Raw genomic sequence first — 26,785 nt, 5'->3', positions numbered from 1 at the left:
GGGCTCTTATCTCCTGTGTGTGTGGAGGTATGAGACACCCTTCTGGTGTCTCAAGAAATTAACACAAATGCTGCTACTCTATTACTGTTTTGTGTACAAAGTTGTCTTTGTCTCTAACCTAGGAGTCTTGTGTCTCTTTCCAGTACCCATGAGATTGTGGCAGGTTAACACACATAGAGGAAATTCAGACCCTTCACAGTTCTTAACAATCATTATAATGGAAATACTGAGAGCTTAAAATAGGGACTCGTGGTTAAGACTTTGGGCTTCCAATGCAGGGAGTATTGGTTTGGTCCCTGGTCAGGAAACGAAATCCCACATGCTTTGCAGTGCAGCCAAAACAAACAGAAACCCATAAAACAGTGACCTGAAAGGTCAAGTCAAGTTGCTCTCCCAGAATTCAGTCCCCACAGTGAATTTAGAATATAGGGGATAAGTACGATCCAGAGACTCTAACATGAAATAGGAATTCTGATAGAACTGAGAAAAAATAAATAGATAATCAACAAATAGAAAAGCTTTCCCCAAACCTAATGGAAGAAATATTTAAATTGAGAAGGCTATAACATCTCAATAAATCACTCCACATATTACTTAATAATTACAAAGGGGAAAGGATTCCCCCACCTATAAATGCTGAAAGAAATCACCTTAACCACGCTATCAGTACTTAACTAACCTCATTAATAATGGAACGAACACTTGTGTGCTTTCTAATGCAATGCACTAAAAAGGACACAGTATTGCTTCTATAATATTCTCGTTAAAAATGTTTACTCTGAATCTAGGCAATTCTATATTTAAAGACATTCTTTAAAACAACTGGCCTGGACCCTCTGTTCAAAAATATCAACATCATGAAGGATGAAAAAAGACCAGGAGTCTGTTCTAGATTAAAAGAGAATAAAGAAACATGACAGATAAATGTGGTGCATAATCCTTAATTGAATCCTTCAATGTAAAAAGAAAGCTATAAATAACATTACTGGAAAAACTGGATATTGTGGAATATTTGGAAAACTGGAAAATTTAGATATATATTTTAAATAATAAAGTGAAAGTGTTAGTTGCTCATTGTATCTGACTCTTTGCGACCCCATGGGCTGTAGCCTGCCAGGCTCCTCTCTCCATGGAATTTTCCAGGCAAGAATGGTAGAATGGGTTGCCATTTCCTTCTCCAGGGGATCTTCCCGACCCAGAGATCCAACTGGGATCTCCTGCATTGCAAGCAGATTCTTTACCGTCTGAGCCACCAGGGAAGCCCATCTATTAAGTAATAGTATTGCATCAAATTGAATTGAATCATGGATTTACTTAAAGTTAAATAAAGTTTTTCATGTGATAATGGTTTTAAGATTCTATAGGAAAATGTTCTTTAGGAGATATATGTTGAAGTATTTGGGATGAAATATCATTAATGTCTGTAACTTTTACATGGCCCGTCAAAAATTATAAACAATGTACATATACATAAATTATATACATAATCTTATATGTGAAATCTATATATGTGCACATATATATATATACACACACACAGACAGAGGGAGAGAGACAAAAGAAAAATATGGCTAAACCAACAACACTGTAAAGCAATTTTCCTCCAATTAAAAAATAAGTTAAAAAAAGAAAAATAGGTCTAAATATTATCAATTGGTGAAACTAGAATATTTGGATGTTCATTGAATTATTCTGGAAGTTTGCTATAGGTTTGAAAATTTTCATTATAAAATAACTGGAGAAAATAGACTGCAAATGCAAGTCAAATGCCAAAATAGGAGTAATGTATGAAGTACTCATATCTAGACATATTTAGAAACCATTTCATAACTCAATTGTTTAAAGATAAAAATCTTTCAGAAGGCCATAAACAGTGTACATACATAGCATCCTTGGATATATATAGAAGAAAGAGAACAATATCAGCCAAGTTCTGAAAGAAACTTAGAACATAGATTTTTATATCCAGCTAATTAGAATTTAAGTGCAAGTACAGAGAGAGAAGCAAAAAGTATTTTCAGTAATATGAAGACTAAGAAATTTTGTGTTCAAAGATCTCCTCTGAAATAGTCAAACATATATTCCAGAAAAATTAAAATGAATCCAGGAAAGAGGAAGATACAAAATCCAAGAAGCAGTGGTATTCAAAGAAATTGTCAGCCATCAATATGCAGCATTAGAGATTAGAAACAGTTACAATAGAAAACTATACTATTAAAAATGTAATTAGTGAATGATTTTCAAGGACAAATAAATTACCAGACTCAAGGAAAGCAAAATCTTTTAATAAACCATGAAACCTAGACAGTACTGAAAAAGTAATCAATGAGTCATCTTTTGCTAAAGTTCCAAGTTTCAGATACTAGTAATTTATAGTTTCACTTGCAGTGGAAATTATCATTATCTATCATGGAGATAGAACTCTTTCAAATCAGCAAGACAGCCAAGCGATATGAACAGAAAATGTAAAGAAGGAATGAATACAGGTAGCCAATTAATTTACAAAAAAATATTAAATTTAATCTCAGTTCAGTTCAGTTGCTCAGTTGTGTTGCAACTGAGTTGCAACCCCATGGACTGCAGCACGTCAGGCCTCCCTGTCCATCACCAACTCCCAGAGTTTACTCAAAATCATGTCCATTGAGTCGGTGATGCCATCCAACCATCTCATCCTCTGTCATTGCCTTCTCCTCCTGCCTTCAATCTTTCCCAACATCAGGGTCTTTTCAAATGAGTCAGTTCTTTGCATCAGGTGGCCAAAGTATTGGCATTTCAGCATCAATACCAGCCCTTCCAATGAATATTCAGGACTGATTTCCTTTAGGATGGACTGGTTGGATCTCCTTGCTGTCCAAGGAACCCTCAAGAGTCTTCTCCAACACCACAGTTCAAAAGCATCAATTCTTCGGCACTCAGCTTTCTTTATAGTCCAACTGTCACATTCATACATGACCACTGGAAAAACCATAGCTCTGACTAGGCGGACCTTTGTTGGCAAAGTCACATTACTTTTTAATATACTGTCTAGGTTGGTCATAACTTTTCTCCCAAGGAGTAAGCATCTTTTAATTTCATGGCTGCAGTCACCATCTGCAGTGATTTTGCAGCCCAAGAAAAGAAAGTCAGCCACTGTTTTCCCTGTTTCCCCATCTATTTGCCATGAAGTGATGGGACCAGATGCCATGATCTTCGTTTTCTGAATGTTGAGCTTTAAGCCAACTTTTTTACTCTCTTCTTTCACTTTCATCAAGAGGCTTTTTAGTTCCTCTTCACTTTCTGCCATAAGGGTGGTGTCATATGCATATCTGAGGTTACTGATATTTCTCCTGGAAATCCTGATTCCAGCTTGTGCTTCATCCAGCCCAGCGTTTCTCATGATGTACTCTGCATTTAAGTTAAATAAGCAGGGTGACAACATAAAGCCTTGACATACTCCTTTCCGTATTTGGAACCAGTCTGTTGTTCCATGTCTATTTCTAACTGCTGCTTCTTGACCTGCATACAGATTTCTCAAGAGACAAGTCAGGTGGTCTGGTAGTCCCATCTCTTTAAGAATTTTCCACAGTTTGTTGTGGTCCACATAGGCAAAGGCTTTGGCATAGTCAGTAAAGCAGAAGTAGATATTTTTCTGGAACTCTCTTGCTTTTTCAATGATCCAAATTTAATCTCAGTAGTAATAAAAGAGAGGGGAAAAGAACTTCAATGAAAAATTCTATTTTCCCCCATCAAATAAGCAAAAATTAAATATTGATAATTAAAAGTTCTGGCAAAAGTGTATGGAAATGGATTCTCTCATTCAGAGTTGGTGGAAGCAAAATGTAAATGAGCATAGGCTGCAACTTCCTTGGTAGTCCATGGTAAAGACTCTGCCTTCCAATTTAGGGAATGCAGGTTCAAACCTTGGTTGGGGAACTAAGATCCCACATGTTGTGGGACAGCAAAGCCCATCCTCCACAACAAGAAAACCTGCGCACCACAGCAAAGACCCAACACCCCCACCAAAAAAAAATTAGCATAGCCTTTTCAGAAGCCAGTTTGGCAATATGTATTAAAGTACAAAATGTGAATACGTGTACTTTGTCCCAGTTTTCTATATTAAAGGATCTGTCCTGTACAAACACTGGCATTTGGTAAAGAAAGGGAAGAATTACGATGTCAATTCCTTGTTGGGGAATACTATGCATCCATTAAAAAGCATGAAATAAATCAGAATGCACTAACATGAAAGTGTCTCTAACCATGATGACATGGTGAAGAAAGTTGTATAACATATATAATTGCCTTTTTTAATGCCATACATCTATTGAAATTGTCCAATGTGTAAGACTTCATCCTTGGTACTGGACTTACAGAACTGAAGAAAACAGATAAATTCCTGGCCTTACGGACTTTACATATCCAGTCTGGAGATGAGTGATTAGAGTAGGATTGGGGCAAGCAAATAATAAACTAGTTAGCAAATACATAACATACTTTCTAACAGTGGTAAGTTCTCTGAAGGCAATACATAGGGACTGCAGTGGGAAGGATGCCCAATGTCCAGTCAGTGCTCTCAGTAAATGAGGGCAGTTTTGATCTGAATACATGTTCTGAAATTGAAAACCACTCCAGTCTCCTGTCTTTTATGATGTGCCAGCTAGAGAAGATATAGCATGATCAAACTTCTGCAGAGATTTTGTGAGCTGACAGAAAGCACCAAACTGCAGGTCCAGCATCCAGGTTTTCCATTCTTGTTCATCTGCATTAGCAAAATTAGACCTAAGCTCTGAAAACTGAGGGAAAGGAGGGTGTACTTGGCATTGCAAGCTCATAGGCCTGTTTCAGGAATACATGAGTAGTTATGTTACTTTGAAAAAGTTATAGAATGTATTTGCCTTATGTAAGTAGAATTAGCACAGGCAGTAAGAGTAAACAAAGTCACTGTGGACTGGAGTCCATATAAGCCTTCGTGTGTAAGAGGTGAATGTATGAAGGAGGCAGAGGAAGGACTTTAAGTCCTACCATCACGCTACCTTGAGTTCTCCCCTGTTCCCACGAAGGAAAGCTTTGGGCTCTCTAGTCCTGACCACAGGACAAGGCCTACAGTGGTCCCACGCCAAGCAGAGCCCATAAAACAGAGAATCTGTGTGAATCTTCTGGGTCTCCAATTTGCTGCCCAAACCATACTCCATTCTCCACAGATTTCAGCACCAAAGGAGCAGAACAGGAGCCATGCTTGCTTTCAGATGGGCCTCTCCTTTAGAGCTTTGGGCTGTTTTGGGGGGGACACACCCTGTTTTGTCTCTCACTCAAGTATTAGCCACCATTGCTCAGATTCACATCCCAAGGCTGAATGCTCAGAAGTAGGTGCCGCATGGACTGCACTTGTGCACTCTACCAGGAGATGAGTGCAAATGCTAAGAAGTCAGTGCCTTCCAACTGGGAAATGGTAGTATGCTAAATTATGTACTTAATTAATCTCTACCAACAGAAATACCATAAAACTGGAAAAAGCAATTAAATCACCCAGGATCAGTGTGCATAAAGTATACACAAAAGGAACAAAAATTTCACCAGTAAACTTGTGTTTGTGCTTTGGCTGAATATTCACAGGTCCATTTCTACTATAGGCTGATGAATGGTACACAATTACCAGTTAATTGCTTGTCTCTTTCTCTTTGTGTTGCTACCTCATGGGTTAGAAATGATGGGGATAAAATTTTTGCTGCTGCTGCTAAGTCGCTTCAGTCATGTCCGACTCTGTGCGACCCCATAGACGGCAGCCCACCAGGCTCCCCCATCCCTGGGATTCTCCAGGCAAGAACACTGGAGTGGGTTGCCATTTCCTTCTCCAATGCAGGAAAGTGAAAAGTAAAAGTATAGTAGACCCCTTCAAACAGGAACCCAAGGGAAAAGATCCCCATTAGATTTTACCGTAACAGCCTGCCTTTTCTTAAGTGTTTTTATATTTTGGGTTTTTTTTAACATGCAAAAACAATTACATGATGATTAAGCAAACTGAGCTAAGAGGTAACCAGGTGGAGCTGCTATCTCATGAACATTCAGTGATACAGTCTGTAACGATTTCTTGACAACCAGTCTAGAGCTATAGTTACATAATGCAAATAAAACTCATTGAAAGAGTGAAACAATATAGCTACCCACTTTTTGCCAGATTACATCATATTATACAACAGCTTTGTAATTATTTGTAATTTTTTAATTTGTCTATCTCCAGCACTTTAAGCTCCATGAAGCAAAGACTATGTCTTGCTCTCACTTCTGTATCTCTAGCATCAAGCCCAGTATCTGATACTTAGCCGACACTCGGGAAACATTTGTGAGTGAATGAATGAATAACTGAACAACTGTAAAGGCCAGGTTTCAAATCCTGTTCTTGAGCCTCACAGGCCCTTCTCATGATAGCAAGATACCTCCTTGCAGATACACAGATGTTCAAGGCAGAATAAAAGGCATTAACAGAGGACACCTGGGCCACAGGCTATACCTCCCATGTAATTTCATAGGAATTGATGGCTTAACCAATTTGGAGATTTGTTTCCAGAAAGCATTTGGTTTATTCCCTTCAGATCAGTCACGGTGAGTACAAGTCTTAGAGCTCTGGCAACGCACTGCTATGCCAGCTACTCAGTGCAAGGCGCTTCAGCCGATGACACTGAGGGTCTCAGCAGAGTACGGCTGGATCCCGAGACTGGGCGCTCTCCTCACAGAGGATACACTGGAGGAGGCTGGAGAGCCAATGAAACGGAAGGCAGGTCCGTAATCTCGACTGCACCCTCAGGCCCACAGAGCTGGTGTCAGAATCAGAGAGAGCACCAGGGGCTCCCGTTCCTCCTGCTGGGTGTCACCTGCTTCTGGCCCTGCATCTGAGGACCAAAGAGCAGCATGACTTTGCAGGCTAACTCCCCTTCTCCTGAGCTAATCTGATTTCACTCACCAACACTCCATCAAAAGCAGGGCCCTTACTTCAGGTTGAATTGACCTCAAGATACCTGTCCCAGAATGTTGTGAAAATGCGCTACTCACACACACACAAATCACTTTAGTATTCAGAAAGTTTTGGGGGGGCTTCCCTGGTGATCCAGCTGTTAAAAATCCTCCTGCCAATGCAAGGGACACAGGTTTAATCCCTGCCCCAAGAAGATTCCACATGCCACGGAGCAGCTAAGCCTGTGCACCACAGCTTCTGAAGCTGGCAAACCTAGAGCCCATCCTCAACAAACTGAAGCCACCACAATGAGAAGCCTGCCCTCTGCAACGAAGAGTAGCCCCTGCCGGCCACAACTAGAGAAAACCCATGTGTAGCAACAAAGACCCAGCACAGCCAAAATAAATAAATAATAATAATAATAAAATAAATATTAATAAAAGCTTTTAGGGTTAATGGAGCATTCGGCTCAAAGCATAGCCAAAGTCTGCAATGATACCTTGGGTATAGAATTTGCATTTATGATTTCTTATGCCCTTCTTTTTACCAACACCCACTCCCTTAGGAAAGGAGCCTGGAGGGGGAAGCAAGAGCCTGGATTGCAAAATTGAGGAGTGTGCTGAAACACCTGCTCTCGAGGACTCCTCGCCATCCCCTGTAGATATTCAGCAACATTCCTGGCAGGTTTCCACAGACATTGAGAACACTGAGAGGTAAGTAGGAAGTTACCCTAAATAGACTGCCAGTCCTCCTCCAATTAATACTTAGGGGCTACAGAGGGTTGACATTATTTTTCTTTTAGAATCAGAAAACAGAGCTCTCGGTAAACCAAGATGAGAGACAGTAAGGAGTCCAAATCCATCTACAGAATGGCAGCAGAACTGCCAGGAGACGTGGGCTCCCAGCCTCTGCTTATCCCACTCCATCAGCCTTGCATCTCCATGGAGATGCAGACCGAGTGCTTCCTTGGGAAGCAAGAAAGTCGAATCTATATACCCATCACTGCTCACTCACCAGGCTGGGTCCCAACATTTCCATTTGTTTCAGGGAGAATAACTCAAAATCGTGCAAAGATATCTTCAGATTTCAGGTGTATGGGATGGCCTATTTAGTGGCCAGTCGGGAGCTGAGGCATCTATCTAGTTCACAGTTTTCTGAAGAGCTGGCTTCTCTACCTCTCCTGGGATTTAGCTGATGGCCCCTTAGTGGTCAAAGCGTGTTAATGCATTTGTCTTTACAAGCAGTAGCTCAAGGCCAGACGGTTTCTTTCTTGGGAAGAAGAGATTCTACAGTGATTCTATTTCACTTGGGAAAAGGAAGCAATAATAATATAATCATAATCACATCTTGATGCTAAAAATTCCATTCTTCGAGGCAGAGGCATCAGCCCCTTCTTTACTGGCCTTCACATTGCTTTCTTGTTCTTTGCTACTGATGTCCCCAGAGCCAACGTGGAGCAGCTGAATGAACGCTGGGCAATTCCACCGAGAGCTCTGTGTGTGTGGGGTTGAGTCATTGACAAGATAATGAACATTTTATTTTTTTATTTTTAGAAATGTAACACACAGTGGCATTTATAGCCATTGTGGTTTTACTTTCAGATTGTAATATAATTCTAAAGCTAATTACCAAATTTCTGTGTTTATAGAAAATTGAAGCATGTGGCAATTATGTGCTATTAATAAAACTTGGACTTTGTATAAGCTTGGAAATCCAACAATTCAAACAATAAAGCTGGTTGGCATGATTTGATAGAACTATAGACAAATGATGAGGGAGTGATTTCTCTTAATTTATAAAGTAGAAAATGCTTTGCTCTATTCCCAGGAAGAAAAACCTGCCAGAGTGCCCTGGTCAGGGTATAGTCCATCAGCAAAGCCATTTTCCTTTTCAGAAACCTTGAACAGAAACACTAATCAAGTCTTATAAGCTTGTCAGAGAGCAAGCTATGGCGGATAATAATAATAGGAGAGTCCACCCCTCAGCATTGGCAGTATTTCATTTCAGCCTCAAAATCCAGATTCTGGTCAAAGGAGATGGGAGCGAGTGGGAGAAGTAGGCACAGTAGACCTGTTACGGGAGAGGGCTTCCTTGCTTCTCCCTATCACTTTACCCTAAGAGATCTGTGGGTTTCAAACTGGGCTGCACTTTAAAATTACTGGGAGGGCTTTGTAAAAATATTCCAAGTCAATTTAATGTGTTGACCCTTGGAAATGCTTAACACCTGTGTTACTCTGAATCTCTGAGTAATGAGGGACGACAGGGAGTGAACCCACAGCTAGGACCGCACTGGGACCTGATGAGAACAGCATCGCCCAGCCTCACCTTTCCCCAGGGTACCCCTGGTGTCCTAGTTGGGTGTCCTTCACCTGCCCTTGGAAATTGAAGTACTATCCTCGTTACCAGAGGCTCGTCTCTCATCTCAGCCAAGTCCAACTAAAGGCAGAGATGGAGGGCTCCTACTAGCAGAATGCCCTGTGGAAATGTTTGTCAGAGTAGTTCTAATTCCTTCAGAGCCAACCCAACTCAGCTTTTTCTTCTTCTTCTTCTTATAAAAGCAAAATAAATGCAATTATTTGCCTACTGGAGGCTCAAACGGGTACACTTAGGCACAGACTTTGTCCTTCAGTTGTGTCATAGAACAGACAGTTGGAGATTGCATTTCCAAAATTTACAGCTGATTATTTTTTCTTTTTATCAATTTTACAGAGACATGCGAGAAATGAAAAACCTTTTAAGCAAACTCAGGGAAACTATGCCTTTACCACTGAAAAATCAAGGTGAGTCTTGTCATTTCTTTTTGAGGCAGAGGATGTTTTTCACACGATAACCTTGGGTCTTGTTTCTTGAGAAATGAAAGCAAGTGTTTTTTACACAAGCAATGGAAGGCATCGAGTGTACATTTGTCTTCCCTTGAGAAGATAAGAGAGAATAGTTTATCAGGTGAAAGCAGTTTTGTTCTGAGGGGCGCTGAGAAACACTCTGATAACAGACACCTCCTTCTCTGGCCCCCTCAGTCGAGAGCATGTATTCATTGTTACCCTGTGAAGAGCACTGCACCGGGTGTGGCAAACACAGAAGGGCTGAAGACTCGGCCCTGGTCTTTAAGAAGTTTACAGCCAGCTTCCCCAGTGGCTCAGTGGTAAAGAATTCACCTGCCAATGCAGGAGACCGGGTTCTATCCCTGGTCAGGGAGGATCCCCCTTGCTGCAGAGCAACTAAGCCTGTGAGTCACAACTGCAGAGCCTATATTCTAGAACCCAGGAGTGGCAACTACTGAGCCCACATGCCCTAGAGCCTTTGCTTGGCAACAGAAGATGTCATGACAATGAGAAAAGCCTGTGTACCACAAGGAAAAGTAGCCCCCACTTGCCATGACGAGAAAAGCCCGTGCAGCAACCACAAAGACCCAGTCAAAATAAAAAAATTTTTCTTTAAAGTTTATAGTGGAAGAGACTTAAGAACACCTCCAAAGGAAATGCTCTGCCATCCACATGTTATCTAAACAAACTAACAGTAGTAATTAACATATCTTGCCACTGTGATTTTGTATCCAGTTCCAAGGTGTGGGGGCGTTTTCCACATCCCCAAGCAATTATCAGACACTACTTGGGTGTCCTGCAGCTCAACTGATTTCTGACACTTACTGGAGATGGCATCAGATTCCACAGGTGAAGGGTTCAGTAGTCCTAAAAAACTGTCTCCCCCCTCCAACTTTAGACCCCAGTCCCAAGCCCAAGCTGTCACCTGAGCTTCTGTACATCTAGCTAGATCGGAGGGTCCAATGAGCCCCACTGTAGGTTTAATTAGTTCACTAGAGCAGCTCACAGAACTCAGAGAGAGATTTTACCTACCAGTTCACTGACTTATTACAGGATATTAACTCAGGAGCAGCCAGATGGCAGAAGGGTGGGCAAGGTGTGGGGAAAGGGTGCAGAAATTCCATGCCCTCTTCAGGAGGGCCATCTTCCGAGTCTCAGAAGCTCTCCAAACCCTTTTCTTTTGGGTTTTTCTGGCAACTTCCTAAACACGGGCATGATTGATTAAATCATTGGCCATTGGCAATTAGTTCAACCTCCAACCCCTCCCCCTCCCTGAAAGTCAGAGATGGGATGGAAAGTTCTAACCCTCCAATCACAGAGTTGGTTCTCCTAGGAGCCAGGTGTTTTCCTGACTCAGGAAAACACTGTCCTCGGGTGTTTTCCCAAAATCGCATTATTAAACTAACAAAAGACATCTTTATGGCTCTCTAAGGACATTCCAAGAGTTTTAGTAGCTCTGTGCCAGGAATAGGTCGAAGATCAAACATATATAAATTACACTGTCACAGCCACTAGTCTAAATATCTTAGGTTTATTAACTGTATTAACTTCTTTAATTCTAATAACGTGTTTGAAGGAAATGCTATTCACATTTCCCAATTTACAGGAGACTGAGACACAGGCTGGCTAACTTGGCCAAGGCCAAACAGACTGTAAGTAGGAAGTCTGGGATGTGATCCCAGGCAGTGTGTCTCCAGAACTATCCTATGGGAGTATACACTCTAACACAGAGAGGGAAAGGGGATATTCACTAGGATGTTAGTTCTGTGAGGGAAGGGTCTCTGTATGCTTCCATTAACTGTTTTGTCTTCAGTACCTAGAGAAATGCTTGGAACACAGTAGAGTAAAAGCCAGCCTAAACAGTAAATGTTTGTTCAACCTGCACCCAACTTTGCAGCCCCAGAGTCTGAAGATATGTACAAAGGGCTAGTAATAATCACTTTCACCAAGCACATGTGGCCAAGAGCAATCTTAAGTGAAGCATCCGCTTCAGAGAGTGGTACACCCAGGGTGGGGAAAGGGTTTGTAGAAGAAGGAAAGATCCCCCTCCTGTTTTCACTGAGCACAGCCTCAGCAGGAGGGAGGGCAGGTTGCCTCTGAGCGAGGAGGGAGAGGATTTGGCCTCAGAGCTGGAGCGCAGCTTGGCTCAGGGAGCCGCGTGGCAGAAGGCGGAGAGGTGGAGGTGAGAGCACAGACAGAAGAGTGCGGTGTGACCCGAGCTGCAAGGGAGGGGGGCGGGTGTTGGAAAATAAGAGGCGGGAGATGCGGTGCATCAGGTAGCTGCAAGGACCCCCTGAAGGGCCTGTTGACCCAGGCTTACTGCCTTTGGCTGTGGGTTATGCTTGAGAGGCCTTGTAAGGTTCTAAGAAAGCAGTGTTTTACTCCAACTCATGGTGGTGACGAGGGCCCTGTGGACACAGCATGCAAGTTTGCTGCTAGATGTCAGCATGGTTACAGCTAGCCTTGGGTTACCATGCTGGCTCTGCCATTTTCCTGGAAGAAGTTGTTTCCCTTCTGAACATATATGTTTCCTCATCCCCGAAAAAGAGATCAGGTGATCTACTTCAGAGAGTTGTTGTGAAGAGTCAATGAAAAAATGCTTATCACATGCCTGCTACTAACCTTACAGAGAGGAAGCGCTCAACAAGTGCAGTATATTGTTATTATTATTATTTACCAGCTGGCCCACCAACCTAGCTCAGGAAAACTCCAAATCATCATCAAATAGAATAACCCCAACTTCCATTCACTCTGAAGCCACTGTGTGTAACGTCCATGAAAAGTTGACCTTGAGCCCATGAAAAGTTGACCTTGAACCTGCTCTCTAGAATACTGATCCCTGAGACTGGATTTGGGGCTCATCTCTGAACCTATCCTCAGCTTCTTAATCTGTAGAGCAAGTACCCCCACCAACAGCATGTGGGCTTCCTCTTGTACTTGCTTAGAAGAATGACAACCCCCCCAGGCTGAATTTCATGGATTCCATGTAGCCTATATCTTAAACATTCCCCCTATAATTAATAAAAGTTCATCCAAAAGTTTTTGAATTAGGCATTATTGGAAGAACAGATATTTTATTTTCTTCATTTAGGACATTTTTATAATCATAAAAGTATAATATAATAGAAATCTTTTGTATAACTTTATTACTTTTATAAGCAGAAAAAATAACTAGAATTTTAAATACATTTTTAAAATATAATAATAGTAGTGAATGATTGATACTGTCAGCGAAAAGGAAAAAAATCTGAACAAGGGACACCCAGGACTTGAATCCTAAATCCATTTGGGACATGAAAAGGAAAAAGCTAGAAGATAGAAGGTCTTCTTCAGGAGGGAGTAATGCTGTATGATTTTAAAATAAGTTTTTTCCAACTTTAAGCTTTTAATTTTGATTTGGGGTGTAGCCAGTTAACAGTGTTGTGGTAGTTTCAGGTGAACAGCGAAGGGACTCAGTCATACATATACTAAAATAATTTTTAAAATTCAGGTGAAGTCTTATGGGAAATTAAGGTTTCTTCATTTGGGGGAGAAAAGGGAACCCTTAGCACATGAAGATGCATCTCTATTCTGGGCATGTTTAATCAGGCCTCACAGTATGATGGAGGGCTCATTAAACACACCCAGAACAGAAATCAGTGGCTCAGATGGTAAAGACTGTGCCCGCAATGCAGGAGACCCATGTTCGATCCCTGGGTCGGGAAGATCCCCTGGAGAAGGGAATGGCTACCCACTCCAGCATTCTTGCCTGGAGAATTCCAAGGACAGAGGAACCTGGCCTCCAAAGAGTAGGACTTGACTGACCACACTGGGAGTGAGCAGTGGAGAAGCAGGGATGTGAGTCTCCACCAGGGGTCTGAGAAGGCCTAAAGGAAGGAGAGAAGGTATCTGGGAGTCACTCTGGGAACATGTTTTAGCAGAGGCTGCTGCTGCTGCTGCTGCTAAGTTGTTTCAGTCGTGTCCGACTCTGTGCAACCCCATAGACACCAGCCCACTAGGCTCCTCTGTCCCTGGGATTCTCCAGGCAATCACACTGGAGTGGGTTGCCATTTCTTTCTCCAAGGCATGAAAGTGAAAAATGAAAGTGAAGTTGCTCGGTCATGTCCGACTCTTAGCAACCCCATGGACTGCAGCCCACCAGGCTCCTCCATCCATGGGATTTTCCAGGCAAGAGTACTGGAGTGGGGTGCCATTGCCTTCTCTGTTAGCAGAGGCATAGGGCACCATTTTAATGAGGAAATCAGCCAGATTCCTGTCTCTGACTGCATACACCAAGGTAGAGCATAGGGGCTGTCCCATTATCTTCTTGGAACCCTGTTTAATCTTTTTATTATCCAGGTCTCATCTAAGCAGAAAATAGTGTGGGATGACATGTGGAAAAATGTATTCCAGTTCTTTTCTGTAGGACCTTATTTTCAAAACATAATTCTAACTGGATGAAAAGCACTATAGAAAGCCATCTGTTTTCCTTCTGTCTGTGTCTTTCTTTTCTCTTTTTATTCCATTTACATGTGTGTTTGAAGCAGAGATAAAAAGGAATAAGATACTGCCCTGTTTCCCTACTCAAATCCTGACCATGTAGAAATCCTGCCAGGCAAGTATGTGGGGACCCACTCTGGAACTGCTTTGATTGCCCTGCTCTCCAAACACCATACGTGTGTGTGTGCGTTAGTTGCTCAGGTGTGTCCAACTCTTTGCAACCCCATGGACCGTAACTCACCAGGCTGCTCTGTCCATGGGATTCTCCAGGCAGAATACTGGAATAGGTAGCCATTACCTTCTCCAGGGGATTTTCCTGACCAAGGGATAGAACCCAGGTCTCCTGCATTGCAAGCAGATTCTTTACCATTTGAGCCACCAGGGAAGCCCTTCCAGACCCTATCCTGTCCCTCAACTCAGAAACTCTTCCTGTTGATTTTAACATTTCGAGATTTAATCCTACCATCTCCCCTTCCCACCACAATCAAAACTTGATTTAGCAACAATATGCTGTAAATTGACTTTCAGTGACAAGCAAAAGTGGCCAAGAGCAGGCATTGTAATGGTTAATGATTATGCCTTCATTTAAGATGGGGCCTTTACCTTCCCATACTTTGTTTAAGACTGGAGACAAAGGTGCGCAGAAGAAGAGGGAGCCTGCCTTGCTCTGCCCCAGCTCCTCACAGCCTCCCCATCTCCTGGCTCTCAACCTGCTGTCCTTTCCTCTGCTTCAGCGCCTCTCCTGTCCTACATTCTGGGTCACTGACAGTTCTGTAGGGAGCTTCATTAATTATGAGAGTCTTGCTGTGTCAAATGGATTACAAATGGAACCACCTGTGGAGAGCCCACAAGGTTACTGACAAAGGCTAAAAGGAGATGGGAAAGTGAAGGACAAGCATCTTCTAAATGCAGGCTGTAATCAAACAAAGCATCGCAGAAGTAAATTAAGCCTGAAAGACAGTTTCACCTTTTCCAAAATTCTGACTTCACGAATCCTGTGCTGTGTTGTCAGTACATTTACTTTTGCCTAAAATTCAGTTGGTGGTACCACGCATTAGAGTCAGTCTCGAGTGGATCAGTCAGGACTTGCAGTTGTTCTAGAATGGGTCCTCTCCTGCAGACAGTCGTGTGTGTGTGTGTGTGTGTGTGTGTGTGTGTGCGTGCGCACGTACATGCGTGCACACACTCAACCCCTCAATCGTGTCCGACCTTTGTGACCCTGTGGGCTGTAGCCTGCCAGGCTCTCCTGTCTGTGGAATCTTCCAGGCATATACTATAGCAGGTCACCATTTTCTACTCCAAGGGATCCTCCCAACCCAGGGATCAAACCAGCATCTCTTGTGTCTTCTACATTGGCAGGCAGTTTCTTTACCATTGCACCACCTGTGGACAGTCCTGCTCCAGGCTAAACCAGGTCTAGGAACAGGTCCCCCATTCTCTACAGCCCTGCTCCACCCTGGTGTGAATGTGCATAACCGGAACCAACCTGGCCATGGTTGAGTTCTCTGGCATGGAGCTGAAGGACATTGAGCTGTTATGCCACCTGCTAGCCTAGAGATGACCTTGTTGGCCCTTCCCCAGCGCCTCATTTAAAGACTTTCTGTGCTTCAAACTGGTGTCTGAATATCACTCTGGGCAGTTATCCCAGATTCTTTGCAATCTGTACAACATTTTGCCCAGGATTCAGTGTGATGTATGCTATGCCCCTCTCTCTCCCCTCCAATCTAATCCACTCATCACTGATCATACATCAGTTTCTTAGTACATTACTCTAATTATGTTGAGCCTCTACTCACAAATTTTAAGTGTCTACACATTGTCGAAGGAAAAATAGATTTCTCACCTCAGCATTCTTTGTCCCCACCATCATCCAACATGTGATGGTCACCCATGATGTGCCAGGTGCTGGGGATCTCTCTATTCCTAAAGCAGGGGTCCCTAACCTCTGGGATCTAAGGCCTGGTGATTTGAGGTGGAGCTGATGTAATAATAATAGAAATAAAGTGCACAATAGATGTAATGCTCTTGAATCTTCCTGATACTATCCCACCCCAGTCTGTGGAAAAAGTGTCTTCCACGAAACTGGCCCCTGGTGCCAAAAAGATTGGGTATCACTGCCCTAGAGGCTCTCCATCTCCACAGGACAAAATGGGAATGAGAATCACCTGGGAAGCTTTTTCAAATGGCATAGCCATCCCTTGCAGAGATTGTGATAGAGCCCTCAGGGGATGGCACATGAATTCTGGAAACACACACAGTATTGGAAAGACAAAAAAAAAAATGTTTAAATGCAACAGTGCCATAATAGTCAGCAAAGGATGCTACGAGGGCATACTGGATTCTCGCCTAGTCAGGTTTTAGTTATAAATGGGGATGGAGGAGATGGGAGTCATTGAGAATTGCTTTTTGCAAAGTGTGTGAGCTGAGATTTTTATTTATGATAAATCAGAATTAGCCAAAGAAAAAGATGGAAAGAAGACAGTCTAGGCAGAAAATTCCAAATGTGTGAAGACATCTGGGGAGATGACAGAGCAGGGGATTTTGATGAACTACAAGTACTTCATTAATTGGGAAAGTGGTTAGAAAAGAGACTTCAGAGAGAGACTAGAGAGGTAAGGGGGCTATGTCATTAAGACCACTTTATTTCATATTAAGATGTTTGGACTTTATCCTGGGGTCACTGGAGGGGTTCAGTTAGTAGGCAAGTACAATAAGCCAGGTAAGAAATGCTTATGATCTGACCTAAAGCCAGGGGCTTGGAGAAGAGGATATGGCCAGTTGGCTGAAATATGTTAGCAAAGCAGAATCAAGAATGAAACCTGAGTTCAGATTTGGAAAGCAGAGGGAATGATGGTACCCATCACTAAGGTAGAGCAGAGCAGTACCAGCAGATGTAGAGCACAGGACAGATGGAGTTCTGATTGTGGGGACACTCGAAGACCAGTGCTCAGAGTTTGTGGTGGATGTACATGCCTTATGTTGGTGTGAGACATGGGGGCTGGAAGGGCAGGAAATTCAGATGTAAACACAAGCAGCATGTTGGTAATTGAAGCCTGAAAATACTTGAGACCACCCCCAGAGAGTATACAGAGAAGAGCTCTGAAATACCAAAATTTAAGTTTTGAGGGAAAAGAAGACGAGTTTACAAAAAAACTGATATAAAGCTCAGCATACTGGAATAAGAAAGTTGCAAGGAAAAAATGGCTCATAGTGTGGGGCAGTTCAGCTAAATAAGAACTGAAATTACCCATAGGATTTAGCAACAAAGGAGTCACTGGTGAGATGGCCAGAATCAGCTTTCTTGGAATTGGGGGCATGCACAAAGCCTAATTAAGGAGGGTTGAGGAGTGAGTGAGAGATGAAGAGTTGAACAGCAAGGGTAAATTTATTGTCTCATAAAGAGTTGCTTATAGAATTGTGGATGCACAGGGTTGGAAACAGACAATGTTCCAAGGGCTGTGAAAGTGAAAGTCACTCAGTCATGTCAGACTCTTTGCAACCCCATGGACAGTCCATGGAATTCTCCAGTCCAGGATACTGGAGTGGGAAGCCTTTCCCTTCTCCAGGGTATCTTCCCAACCCAGGGATTGAACCCAGGTCTTCCACATTGCAGGAGGATTCTTTACCAGCTGAGCCACAAGGGAAGCCCAAGAATACTGGAATAGGTAGCCTATCCCTTCTCCAGGGGATCTTCCTAACCCAGGGATCAAACCCAGGTCTTCACTGCAGGTGGATTCTTTACCAACTGAGCTATCAGGGAAACCCAAGGGCTATAGCACTTGTTTATAGAATGAATGCAGGCATGAAGGTAGAAGCATAGAGCAATCAGAAAAGACTTTTCTGGATAAAAGGAGATGGAATATGTAAAGTCAGGGAGGCGAGAGAAGGTATATGGCCTTATTCAGGGAATTCTCAGTAGTTCTGTTTTACACTAACCCTTCTTCATATGCCTTTCATTCCAGCCAGACTGGACTGTTTACTTGGACCCAGTTCAGGCTGCCTTGACCTCCACATCTTTGTTCACACTGCTCTCTTCATCCAGAACGCATGCCCCCTACTTCACCAAATGTCCAAGTTCTCCCCATCCCTTTTGCCCTAGCATGAACACCAAGGCCCTGGGAATCTTCCGCAAATGTTCTCTTTACAAGATGGGAGTAATTTCCCTCTGAGAATTCTCACAGCATTCTATTTGTATCTCTCCAATGGCATTTCTAATGAAGCCTCCTAGTTACTCAAACCAAGATCCCTGAAGCCAAGGGTCACCTTTCTCTTAGGACCCATCTGGTGTTACCCTCAGCACCTGACATAGAGCCTTGCAGTTTATAGGCCTTTGATAATTCAGTGGTTCTCAAAGTGTGGTCTCAGGACCAGAAGTATCAGCAGGTCTGGGAACTTGTAAGAAATGCAGATTGTCTGGCCCCACCCCAGACCTACTGATTCAGAAACTCTGGAGGTGGGGCCGGCAATCTGTGCTTTAACAAGCCCTCAGATGAAACTGATGCTGCCCATGTTTGGGAACCCTGGAATTAGATGAAGATCTCTTTTTTTTTTGCAGAATAGAAGTTTCCAACTGCAGTTTCATCATAAGCACTCCTCTTGACTTAGAGAACATAGCTTTAAACTCAAACATCAGTTTATTATTTGCAAGCCTCATTTGTATGCCCTCTGTTTCTAACACATCATTTATGTAAAAAATCTTTTATTGGCAAACGTAATTTGAAATGGTATTATTGTACCTTAGGGGATTTCAGTGTTCCTGGCTCTAGAAGCACCCAAAAATTAATCATCAAATGACTGGATTTTGAATTTACTGATGACTGAATACCCTACTCTCCTGTGCTTTCACTTTCTGCTATGCTTTCCTCCTTCCTCTTCCCTTTCTCACTTTTTATTTTCAAATTTAAAACTGTCCTAGGTTACAGTTCTTTGAGAGTATGCACTTTGGAAAAAAGACAACATAAAATTCTCAAACATTAGCAATAAAAATAAAAGATGTCCCAAGTTCAGATGGATTAGCCCAGAAAGTTGAGAATAAGTGGGGAAACACCCATTTTGCTCACATTCTGTTGACAGCCCCTCACTTCGAAGTCAGGATTTCAGTCAATGTGGAAAGACATCTTTCCTTGGCATTGAATTCATTTCAGATCATTCCAGGCAGACTTACTGCTTGGTGAGTTTCAGCATTTACTTGCAGGTGTCAGCTTCCTACAGGGTAGAAAGCTGATCTGAATTTCTGCCAAGAATTTTTTAAGCTTTAGTGTCACCTCAGCCCTAGGTGATGATCAGACAAGCTCTGGGCTGGCAAAGGTGTCACAAATGCTCAACAAAGATGCCCCACATCAGCAGTCATTCTTATTAGGCAGCCTGTCCTTCGCTTAACATCTGAGCACTTTCTCATCAATTCTAACACATCCTATTCACTTGTGAATGCTATATACATATGTGTGTGCGTGTGTGTCTATAGCACTCACGAGTGAATGTTTTATATATATATATATATATGAAAAGAAGGGTGAATGAGGAGAATTTCAATAGCACAGAGGTTTTTTGATTCACTGTAATGAATGCACAGATACAAAGGTCAGTCTTGATACAAATCTCATAATCCCTGTGTATGATAGCTGTGTGCTTTTAATACATAAAAAAGAGGAAATGGAAGCAAATATACCACCACAGAACACACATGCCACAGCACACATATGCACACTTTCTTTGTAAATACAACAGACCAATGTATGTAGACATTTCCCCATATAGTGGGAACGATACATATCAAGAATTGCTTTTTATAATATATAAATACCAGTGAGGTCACTCCCAAATTTCTTAAATGTTTGGAGAAAGGCAAACATATAGGAAATTCAGGAAATAAATGGGAATTCAGAAAATAGATCTCTAAGTCTCAAAGAAATAAAAATTTCCTTTCCTATCAGTATCTTCATAGTTTTGGTGCATCTATTCCAAGGACATGTTGACTTTCAGTTGAACTTGAGTTTCAGGGAGCGTGGTCAGCATTCAAAGAGATAACAAAACCTTCAGGGTCTGCTGTATCTTTGCCATATCCAGTTAGGTTAAGTTCACTGATCATTTGGTGGCTAAAGAAGTGAGAGCCCTAAAAATGATGAGAGAATATGGTTATCATTTCTTTCTGCTCCAGATATATCATGATTCATCTCTGAGAGATTCTGCTGAGAAATTAGGCTTATATATAGGATTTGACATTGCTTTCAGCATCTTAAACTATTTGGGGCAAGTTTAACTGTTTAAAAAAAAGAGATGTCCCATTTTTAGTCTCAAAATGTTGACATCCAGACTATAGTGAATTATTTTTCACTCTGAAAAAAGACAAAGAAAGTCCTGTTTTTCTCCACATTAGCAGAGTGTGGGTTTTAAGAGAGGACTGTAATCTGTGGTGACTGTGGGGAGAAGGCTGTGTTTGATTAATCTGATGTGCCCAGCTAGGGCGCCTGTCTCCTTTCCTGCCTCCAACTTGCTACTCTAGTTCCATCTAAATGTGTACCATAGTGCAGCATTCCAAGGAACACTGTCAGCTCGGTGGGTGATGCTAATGTACAAACAAGCATGACACATGGGAGCCTTGGGGGATGGGGAGAGAAAAGCCAGGGCACTTGGATGACAATTTATGGAAGAGGACCAGGAAGCCAGGACTCAGTTTTTTTCCTGACAGTTTCCTGAGTGTCTTGTTGTTTTTGTTCAATTGCTCAGCCGTGTCCGAATCTTTGCGACCCCATGGACTGCGGCACTCCAGGCTGAGTTATCGAGAAAACCAACCGTCAGCTACAAGCCAGTTTTATTCAACTGGGGCACATTCTTTACTATATCCATCTCTTCATCTCACTCCCGATTCTGGGCTCTTTCCCAAGGTCCTGCATCTTCAAGATTAGCATGGAGAAAGGAGGGGAACATCTTAGCTTTGTTCTTGGAGAGCAGTGCAAGTGGTCCTGACAAAGCTTAGGTTTAAAAGAGTTCCAGAGGGACTACCCTGTTGGTTCAGTGGTTAAGAATTCACCTTGCAATGCAGAAGATGTGGGTTCAATCCCCATCAGGGAACTAGGATCCCACTGCCATGGAGGAGCTAAGCCCACACGCCACAACTAGAGAGCCCATGAGCCACAACAGAAATCCTGTGTGCTGCAGTGAAGACCCGGCATGCAACAACTAAGACTCAATACAGCCAAATGAATTTTTCAAAATGTTTCCCAGAGCCAGCCAGCCATTTTTTTGCCCCTAATTCCATTCTGACCATATCCTAGCACTGCCCTACTTGACCGTTTACAGGCTCTTTCCCTGTGGTCCTCCTCCAGCCTCTGGGACTCATACTGGCCAGTTCCACTCCAACAGGCCGTTTCTACTCACTCTCTCTGTTGAATTGCACTATTTCCCCAAAACCCAACTCATTAAACTGGATTTGGTTTACAGGTTTGTTTCTTTGTTTCTCTACTTGTCATTGTACTAAAAATTTCAGGCCAGAACTGGTGAATTTAGCAGCTGACAGCCTTCTCCAAAAGCCTTTGTATTCAGATGCCTGGCTATAAAAAGTGCTAGGGAAACACTCAACAAGAAATAGTTGAAACCTCTTCCTGAGGCATAAAGTGAGTGAACTGAGGTAAAACAAGGTCCTATGTAAAGGAAAAATAGTTCATCATAGCTATATTATTATTAATAATAAGTCTCTCCTCTATGCTAGGCACCCAAGTCACCAACCAAGCTAAATGTTTTAATAGAGTATTTCATTTAGCTCTCACCTAGGGTAAGTATTATTAAACCGTATTTTACATATGGGGAATATGAAGCTTAATGAGCTTAAGTGATATGTTCAAAGTCACAGGATTAGTAAGCAGTAAACTATAGAAAAGAAGCCAATTTATTCCAAAACACGGGCTCTTTCTCAGAAGGATACATTGCCCAAGTGAAAAACTGCCTCTAGGCCGTTTAACTGTAAGCAGTGGTTCTCAGCTGTGGCTATTGGCTTCACTTTCGCCCCCGCCCCAGGAACATGTGGCTGTATCTGGGGACATTTGCAGTTCTCACAATTGGTAGGGAAATGCTACTGGCATCTAGTGAGTAGAGGCCAGAGATGTTGCTGGATATCCTACAATGCTCAGGACAGCTCCTAACGATAAAGGATGATCTGGTCCAAAAATGTCAACGAAACTGAAGTTGAGAAACTTGGATTTCAAGGACTGTGGATTTTTAAGACCAATCCTTAAAAAACAGTTGTTTTGTCTGTACCTCACTCAACCTGTACATTCTATCCCATCACAGATGACAGCAGCCTTCTAAATCTAACTCCCTACCCCCTGGTTAGAAGACGGAAGAGACGGTTCTTTGGGCTGTGCTGTCTCGTCTCAAGCTAGGCGATTCCTCCCGGAAGCCACCACTGGGAAGACCTGAAAATATCACTGAACCCGAGGACCTCCAGACAGCTGAACCACAGTCATTGGCTTTTGACTATGTTTTCTAAGCTTCCTTATTACTTTTATCCACCTCTCGCAGGCCTTTGAAATGATTTTACATTTGAAAGCAGCTGCTGTCAAGGAAAAAAAAAAAAAAAACCAGATTCAAAAAGCAGTCTGTTTTTAAAAGGATTTTTAAAGCTGACATTGCACATGTCTGCTCCAAACCACACCATGACAGATGCAAGAATTATGATTTTTAAATTATTTAAAGAATTTTTAAGTGTATTATACAGAGAAAAATTATTTCATGTATAATAGTATATCTGTAGCTCTTGCTGATCTATGTAAACAACTGATCACATATGAGAGTCTTTAAACATAGAAATCTATTTAAAACTGCAAAACTGTTCAAAATCCAACCAATATTAGAAATAATATTATAATCAAATATATACCACCTCAACCTATTGCTTTCTCTGCACTCATTTATGTTTAGTCTTCCATTCTGTCAGACTAAGAGCTTCAACAGAAAAATGTCTTAATTTACAATGCAACAAAAACCGTATATGAAAAGTATTTAAATTTTGTAAATACACAATAATCCTAATTCTTTAATACAGTGCATATGGGCAACTAATTTCCTTTCCATCCAATGGTGTCTTTTTCAGCTTCTTGGAGAATGAAGTAATCCAGTTAGGAAATGGTGTAGTAACATATACAATTACCCTCCAATGTAAAATTGAATATTATCACATTTTGTTCTAATTGAAATTGAAGCATGATGTCTGCATTATCAGCATAGTGTTAAATCTTATAGGGCATGCTGGATTTAGCTCAGATCGTAAAAATACTTAACATTTTACATTGTTAATAAAATCTTTTTAGTTAAGCTAAGCTTGTCTCATTTTAGATAACTATGCAGATAAGACTTTTCCAACGTGTACTTGGTGTCTTGTCTTATGCTTAGAATCTTACAAGCAGGACACATTAAGCAATACTCTATTCTAGAAAGAAGGAAGCCACATGCTTTGTTTTTCTGCTCACAGCTTTGTTGTGCTCTTCCTCCACTAAACTTGTAACATGGTACAGATTTTGTTATATTTTCCCTTGTTCTTCCTTTGGCCCATTTCCCAGGCAGAATTTCCCATGGGTTGAAAGATCAAGCCTTTGAACTTCTTTTCTTGTTTTCCATAGTCTGAAAATTCCTAAAGTCAGACAAAAGGCCCAGAATCCAGCACAATAAAAGGATGAGCTATCCGTGGTTTATCCAAGACACAAATTTAATACCAACCCTATAATTTCTCAGCATTTATGTGCACAGGCATTTATACATCCACCAACATTTTGACCTAAAAAACTAAATATACCCAAGGTTTTAGTAGCTTCAGTGAAGAGGGAAAGAGGTAGAGACGAACTACTGGAATAATTATCATATTAGGTTGAATTATATGAAATTGCTGATATTTGACTGTTTTTGACCTAAAAATGGCAACTTCATATAGTTCAACCTAATATCTGCTGTTATGGAAATTATCCTTGGAAGTGTCTTCTAGTTTTTTTAATTGAAAGTGAAAGGATTGAAAAGTTGGAAGAGATCTCAAAAGACTACGCATGTCTCTATTTAGATCACACCAGCTGGTTATTGGCCTTATTCTTGGAGTCCAGAGATGTGTTCCAATGAGTTGGCAACTGATACATGGTTATAAGTATGACTAGCTTCATGTCAAGACATACCCTTGAAAGTTATACAAGAAAAATCACAATTTTCTAAATCAAATACTTATAAAACAGTTGTTAGAATATGCTATTGAAAGACTCCTAGGATGACTGCTCCTTTGCAAAACAGGTAACCACTCCCAGATTTCCATGGTCTGCAAACCCCAATTTTCACACATCTGGTTTGATTCAAGCTTAATATCCTTTCCTGAATGCAGTTCATTTTTATCTCCTGAAGTTTAATTCACTTCAGGTCCATTGTTTTAGAAATTATGAAGGAGCCTACTCTGGCATGCTCTCAGCTGCCATTTCTGCCCTCTCCCACCTTCTACTATATTGAACCCTTAGCTTCAATCTAGTTCTTACTAATCCATGTACAGTTATTAACAGATAAGTCCAGTCTTGGTGTTCAGCACCTTCTTCTAAATGCCTGACCTAAATCACTTCTGCTTGGTTAATTTGTGCTCACTCTCGCCTTAGTCTCAGTGTGAAAGTAACACCTTCCGTGCAATTGTCCTCTGTACAACTGAAGACTGTTAATAAATTCAGGTCTCACCTCCATGTCTGGGGAGGGCTATAGTCGCTATTTATGGAGATGGGGATTTGTCTTAATTCCCCAGCTAGGCTTTCCATATCTAAGATAAATAAATTCAGCCACCTTATCTTTTATTCATAGTGCCTGTTTCCCAGCCTTGGATCAATTTTGTAGTTCCTGTGGACATACTCCAAGATTTATAGATCTTCCTTCACTATAGCAGGTCCTAAAATTAAATTTAGTGCTCAAAGTCCCTATAACCTACCCTGGCTCAGAGTTGCAATGGGTAATTCACCATCTCCTATTAGGTATGCCAGTGCATCTTAGTAGGAGCTGACCCCACTCCCCTGTTACCTACCAAAGGACTTTCTCAGGTGTAGTTCCATGAGATAACTGTCTCTGTTTCCTGCTGGTAATTTGCTTCCAGATTAGCAATAACACTGAGCTGATCTCTAGGGATAAGGAGAGCCCACTGAACTCATTTTGTTTCATTTGCACATATGCTTGAAACAAAAAAGGATATAAAGTTTCTCTGGCACACGAACCACCCATTTCACCACCCTATTTTTAATACCCTGTGTTGATTTTTTTTTTTTTTTTTTTTTTCAGATTACAGACAGTGCATGTTCTTTGTGGGAAATCTGAAAAATACCACCAAATACAAAGAAAATAAAAATCACTTGAATCCCACCACAATCACGTTGTTTAAAACCACATTTCCAGGCTTTGACTCAGTCATTGGCTGGGCCCAAAGGCACTTTTTGTTGAGGTGTATGAAGAAAGGCCCACAGTAGGCGCCACTTTTAAAAATCAGTCCACTTCTGTTTTTTGCATGCGTCTAGGAACAGATCCAGTGCACACTTCTGATTGTGCCATTGTTCAAGGGTACAAAGAAGAGCTTTAAAAGTAGCACAGCCCTGGTGCCTCCTCTAATGAAAGCTCTTGGAGCAATTCTAAAATCCTGCCAGATCATTTTGTTCCTCAGGGCACCTACAAGTTTGGATACTTACTGTTTGGCAATACTGCCACCTACTGGAATCTAAGCTTTATACAGAGCATAAAAGCATTTAATTAATTTTAGACAGCCAACAAATTGGCCAGATTAACAATGATCCCATGTGGGATTTCAGCCTCCGGAAGTCTCAAAATTGAAAGAATTAAGGATATCCATCCCGAATAACTTCTCACCCACCTACACACATACCTTAGCAATGTCTATCATTTCTTTGTGTTCTAGAACATCACCAAATGCAGAATGCTCAACTTTCAGGTAACTACCGAAAGAATGAGAAATGGTCCAGAATAAACCATTAATATTAAATATAAAGCCAAGTTATAAACCCTAGAACATAAAAGAACTGAGTACATTACAAAGATGTCATTTCAAATCTATGAGAAAAGGTTGGTTTATTAAGTACATTATATTGGGAGAAATGGTTAGCCATTTGTTGAGGGATATATTAGATCCATACCTCAAAACTGTCATCAAAATAAATTCTAAATGAAGTAAATATTTAAATGTTAAAGCACATAAATAAACTGGCAGTATTGATGAATATGATATAATTTTAGTGTGTGTGGGGTGGTAGGAGGGGAGCTTTTCTAAGCATTATAGTGAAGCAAGAAACACCAAAGGAAAAGATGGATGGGTTTGACCAATTAAAAATGCAAAATTCCTATAAAGTAAAAAAAAAAAAATCAGATTAAGAGAAAGCAAAATTTTAAATATATGCAACAAAGAGTACAGATGTCTAATAAATACCAAGAGCTTAAATTCCACTACCTTTGGCAAGTCTTCATGATCTACAACTTCCTCCCCAGCCAAGTGTTCCCATTTTTTTCTTTTCCTTATTGTACTTTTTTCATTATTGCTTGTTTAATTGTC

General features: G+C 41.4%; 1 protein-coding gene and 1 long non-coding RNA gene across 2 annotated transcripts in view; one reads left to right on the top strand and one right to left on the bottom strand.

The window, feature by feature from the left end:
- The window catches only part of LOC129632900 (uncharacterized), an 81,090-nt gene extending 70,081 nt beyond the window's left edge, over positions 1-11,009 (bottom strand). The window contains exon 1 of the long non-coding RNA XR_008704741.1: positions 10,783-11,009. This is a non-coding gene — a long non-coding RNA (uncharacterized LOC129632900). The remainder of the gene's footprint in view (positions 1-10,782) is intronic.
- The window catches only part of RGS7BP (regulator of G protein signaling 7 binding protein), a 107,090-nt gene extending 81,637 nt beyond the window's left edge, over positions 1-25,453 (top strand). Inside the window, exons 4-6 of the mRNA XM_055554637.1 lie at positions 7,494-7,641; positions 9,638-9,708; positions 22,516-25,453. Coding sequence (XP_055410612.1) covers positions 7,494-7,641; positions 9,638-9,708; positions 22,516-22,607 — 311 coding nt within the window. The 3' untranslated portion in view covers positions 22,608-25,453. The remainder of the gene's footprint in view (positions 1-7,493; positions 7,642-9,637; positions 9,709-22,515) is intronic.
- Positions 25,454-26,785: the final 1,332 nt, after the last annotated feature.

This window comes from Bubalus kerabau, chromosome 18, assembly GCF_029407905.1.
Source record: "Bubalus kerabau isolate K-KA32 ecotype Philippines breed swamp buffalo chromosome 18, PCC_UOA_SB_1v2, whole genome shotgun sequence".
In the NCBI taxonomy this organism is placed as follows: Eukaryota; Metazoa; Chordata; class Mammalia; order Artiodactyla; family Bovidae; genus Bubalus; species Bubalus kerabau.
The sequence above is the reverse complement of the archived record's forward strand: the minus strand, read 5'-3'. Positions and strand labels throughout refer to the sequence as shown.